The sequence below is a fragment of the Palaemon carinicauda genome, chromosome 12 (assembly GCF_036898095.1).
Source record: "Palaemon carinicauda isolate YSFRI2023 chromosome 12, ASM3689809v2, whole genome shotgun sequence".
Lineage (NCBI taxonomy): Eukaryota > Metazoa > Arthropoda > Malacostraca > Decapoda > Palaemonidae > Palaemon > Palaemon carinicauda.
The window spans coordinates 352564-357919 of NC_090736.1; the positions used below are offsets into that span (position 1 = coordinate 352564).

A 5356-nucleotide genomic window follows, 5' to 3' on the forward strand; every position below is an offset into this window, starting at 1 on the left:
CCCCTTTCCTCCCCATTTCCATCCCCCATCTCCCCAACCCCCTTTTCATCAGGCTCATCCTAACACATGTGACTCGTCCATCCTTTTGTTCCGAAAGTATTTCCTGTCTGAAATTTTGCTTTACACTGAGTGTCCACCTTCTCTTTCTGCCTTATTCATTCCATAATTAGCTATAGCATTCCTAAATTGTGCTTCAGTTGACACTTCGGAAACGTTCTATTAATTTAATTAGCTGAAAGATATATTACTCAATGAGCGAAGATAATTTATTTATATATTAGCAACCAGCTTCTTTAATGAAATTTTGTCCATTTTGTATTTTCGCCTATCTTACGGATTCTGTTTTATTAACTATAACTTTTTCGTTTTACTCTCTAATTTTCATTATAGATTTTATCGATTACATTTTGGAATGTGAATGTTACATAAAATTATCTATTATTTTCATAACATTTCGCAATAACTTTGTCTAAACGTTCAAGAGAAAACGATCAATACGTTACAATATTTCTACGTTATGATAAAATGTTTACTAACAATTGGCTATCCAAGGGAGTCAGTCACTCTCCTAATAAACTAAAACAAATGTATTAATTTACTACTAAAATTTGTTTATCTGACAATGAATTCAGCTAATATCGTCTTTTTTCGCTACCATGTAATAATTCAATAAGGGGGCAATTCTATCTGTGAATTAAACACAACTCATCATAAGGCACACTATGAAATAATAATCAACAGGTGGAAGAATGAACTTTTCAGGAAAAATATGATTACTCGTAAATCTTATTTTTGACCAAAAATTCCTGTTCAAATTGTATTAAGGATAAACTATTATTTCCTAAAAGAAAATAATAATAATAATAATAATAATAATAATAATAATAATAATAATAATAATGATAATAATACTGAATTATATAACTGATAAGCCACATCATTGTTTCCTCTTCAAATCACATTACGATCACAGAAAATATATTAATATTATTGATAAGCAAATAAAAAAATTAATTTTTGATATCGATGAAACATCCTAAAATACATTATGCCAAAGAACAAGTATACAACAACGACCTCTTACCTGGACTAATTCTGCCAATGACGGGTCGTTCCCGATGCGAGACGGCAGATCGACTCCTCAACAAACTGACGTATCGTTTGATCGTTCCGCCTACGGTGTTGCCGACGCTTAGTCCACCGGTCGTCCCTCCGGAGGAGGTTGACGACTTTTTGGTAGAGGCGGCAGAGGCAGCAGCAGCTGCGTTGACAGCCGCCGCGCGAGGACCGAACGAAGGGGCAGGGCCCTCCGGTCGAGATCGGGTACGCCTCAAGCACCTGTTAGGGCGCTTGATGCTTCCAGGGGTCGTGGGGCCAGGATCCTCGTGCGGGCGTATGATTCGTGTCGTAGAAGGTGTGGTGGCTGGAGAGTCGCTGGGCAGGGAGAGCGTAGGGATGGGCGACCCCCTGACGGAGTCCTCGGGAGCTGGGGTGAGTGAGCGAGGGGTGTGGAAGGGGTCACTGTGGGGCACACTGGGGCATGTGGCACTGCGGCAGAGGTGCTGGCTCGAACTCAGGTCGAGCTCGTCAATGCGGTGTAGCCCCGCCGTCGAAGATTCGGAGGCCGTAGATCCCAGGGGGAGCCGCCAGTCAAGGGACAGCGACTTGCCCAGGGTCCTCTTAGGGGCCCCGGGGGACCGAAGGCCCACATCGCGCTTCTCGGACCCCTGAAGCCTCTGGCTGTATACCCGCTTCAAAGACTTCAGTTTCAGTCTGCGTTCCATTATGCTATTGGCAGTCTAAGGCCATCGTTGGGCACGGGTTGGGAGCTCCGGGGCTCACGGGATTCGAGTGATTGATTTCTCGACACTGGCGTCACACTCGTGACTCGGTGAGAAAATCGCACAATGCACAAATGGATAATCAGCGTGCACCTGATCAAAACACCTGGTCAAATATCTCTCGACGGTGTAGAATAAGGTGACGAGATAAGTCTATTGGGGGATATTTCGTTCACTTTGTGGGATTCATTTATTTATTTTTAAATAAAATTCTTAATAGAACGAACCTGTAATAACACAAAAATATATTCAACGTCCTCCGACAGGGAAATATGATTTGAAATGCTCATTGAGGAGACTGGATATCCCCTAAGAAAGCAAAACGTACCAATCTTATTAAATTTACATATTTCTTTAAAATAAGAGTACAAAATAAGGATAACAACATTATCAACAACAAGCAGTATTAATTTCAAAATACTTTCAGAGAATTTCTTAAGAGAAGATTTTTCAAGGCAAAGTACTCAAGAAGATATATTACCCGCACAAGCGCAGCTTAACAATGAAGCCTGTGACGTAACGTCAAGTGTAAGTTAAACATACGGGTATTGTCTACCGTAAGCACTCATGTTAACGTGTAAGTGAAGTGCAAGAAGGGCATGAATGGGACCTTTTACAACACACAAACTCACCTGACTCTCTCTCTCTCTCTCTCTCTCTCTCTCTCTCTCTCTCTCTCTCTCTCTCATAATGTTTTCCGGATGCCAAAACAATGCCATCTATTGAGTGATCAGGTAAGTTTCTTTGGCATGACAGTTGACTATGGGACAGAGGTCGAAGAGTCGATCACTGAAGGCGGAGGATTTGCATAAAAATCCTATTCATAAGGAAATAGACGGACTAATGGAGAATTTATGCAAATATCTTTATAGGTACACTCCAAATAGGTAACTTTACCAGCTGATAATGATATGATCAGGTAAGACCAAGATATACTGGGAAACTTTTGAGATTATAATGATCACGATAACCGCTTCTGGCATTTAAGTTCACTTCCGGCAAATTCTTAGGCACGAATATTATAGTTACAGTGGTAGTGGAAGTCTGGGCTAATACAAAAGACGCAAACGTGAAAATAATAATAATAATAATAATAATAATAATAATAATAATAATAATAATAACAATTTTATTGAAATTATTGTGCTTAAACATATGTGCCAATTCCTTTAGAAATAGCTAATGTTATTTAGCACAACTGAAAAAAAAGTTGTTTGTCATGTGGTAAAAAGTGTGACCTAAATTTTCACTTATCTAGGAATTTGCGCTATTCATCGGAAATTTCAAAAACATGATTAAAATACACCACACAGCTTCAAAAGAACAGCAAAGGAAAATGAAATGTAAACATATGTAACTGTTTAAATCAAAACCACGATTAACGAAATCATGCCTCATGTTTAAGATGGAGTCAAAACACAAGAGCAATTCATTGCCATGTACTTTCACAAACACTTCTTATGTGTGCGCCTCGAGTGCATAAGAACACGCCCTCAATTCGTCGCAAATGAATCTATAAAGTCCTATAAAACCAGGACGCATAATCCACAAAGACGCGATTAACTATACAAACACCTTAAATACAAAAAGTATCAATTAAACAACACCATTTTATCTAATTTCAACTTTAGAAGCAATAGATGTGAAAGACAGGTGTGCCTACAGGTGCGAAGTGTCAAGGCTTTCATGCATCTCCTCATTACGTAAGCTATACGTTTCTCTCTCCCATGCCCTTCCCCTCCCACCTACTACTTCCCCATCTCCTTCCCTTCCCATGAGATTCTACTCTCCCGTTCCCTATCCTGTCAGATCTTAAAGTCAACCAGCCAGATTAGGTCATTTAATTCATGCTCACACTTTCGAGATTAAATGTACAATACGATTTACAAAATATCATTAGCGCATTCCTGCACGTAATATATATATATATATATATATATATATATATATATATATATATATATATATATATATATATATATATATATGTATACAGTAAATGTATGTATATATTTATGTATGTATATATATACACACACACACACATATATATATATATATATATATATATATACACACATATATATATACAGTAGCCTAAATGCAGCCCTTTTTAGTCCACTGCCGATCAAAGCCCTCAGTATACACACACACACACACACACACACACACACACACACACACACACACATATATATATATATATATATATATATATATATATATATATACATATATATATATATATATATATATATATATATATATATATATATATATATATATATATATACACAGTAGCCTATATACGGCCCTTTTTAGTCCACTGCCGATCAAAGCCCTCAGTATATATATATATATATATATATATATATATATATATATATATATATATATATATATATATATATATATATATATATATATATATATATATATGCATATATATATATATATATATATATATATATATATATATATATATATATATATCATAAAGTTCATCTGTATCTATATGCATATAACCCTTTAAAAAACCCAGGTGCATCATTTGTCTTTCCTGTGTTCCTTACCCTGGTATAAGGTTTCAACACGATCCCCCCAACCCTTCACAGACAGACAACAGATACATCTGAGCAGAACACGTTTTCGACCCGTGAAGTGTTGACCCTGGCCTAATGTCAGCAGGAGAGAAAGAGAATTTTCCTTTCATTACTTTGTAAGTGGTATTCCATGATCTCCCAATGATACATATGTCTGCGAGGAGAGAGAGAGAGAGAGAGAGAGAGAGAGAGAGAGAGAGAGAGAGAGAGAGAGAGAGAAAGTATTCCTTAGTATGAAAACCTTCTATTTCGACCAAATGTCTAGTATATTTCTTCTTAGAGGCCATTTACAAATAGAATTTCAACAATGGAAGTCGGAACTTGTTCATACCATGAATTATTAAGTAATTGAACGAAATATCACATCTTTTACCAAGATGATAAGAATCCTGATCATCTTGACAATGGACAGATGTTACAAGAAAAACTTTCAACACCCTTTTAAAGACATGGCAGCCATAAACATTCCTTGCCATTAACAGTTTACCGTTGGTTGCTTTTAAGCGCGTTGTTTCAATTAGGCTTATCCCACGATGCGGAAAAAAAAATGCCTCCACATATGGCAATTCTATGCTAACTCAGAATATCAACAGGATTCTATCTCCTGAAAAACAGAAACGACCAAGTAGCTGGTATTTCTAGAATGGTCACGCATATACATACACACATACACACACACACACACACACACACACATATATATATATATATATATATATATATATATATATATATATATATATATATAATATATATATATATATAATATATATATATATATATATATATATATATATATATATATATATATACAATCACGTGCGCGTGTAAATTATTAAATAAATATGAGATTTGTTGTATTTTCCTAATTGGAGCCCTTGGGCTTATATCCTCCTGCTTTTCAAACTAGGT

The 5356-nt window shown here is 36.1% G+C and overlaps 1 protein-coding gene across 1 annotated transcript in view; it reads right to left on the reverse strand.

Moving 5' to 3' along the window:
• Positions 1-1046: 1046 nt before the first annotated feature.
• LOC137650450 (uncharacterized) overlaps positions 1047-5356 on the reverse strand; it is a 41655-nt gene continuing 37345 nt past the window's right edge. Inside the window, exon 2 of the mRNA XM_068383676.1 lies at positions 1047-2068. Coding sequence (XP_068239777.1) covers positions 1047-1784 — 738 coding nt within the window. The 5' untranslated portion in view covers positions 1785-2068. The remainder of the gene's footprint in view (positions 2069-5356) is intronic.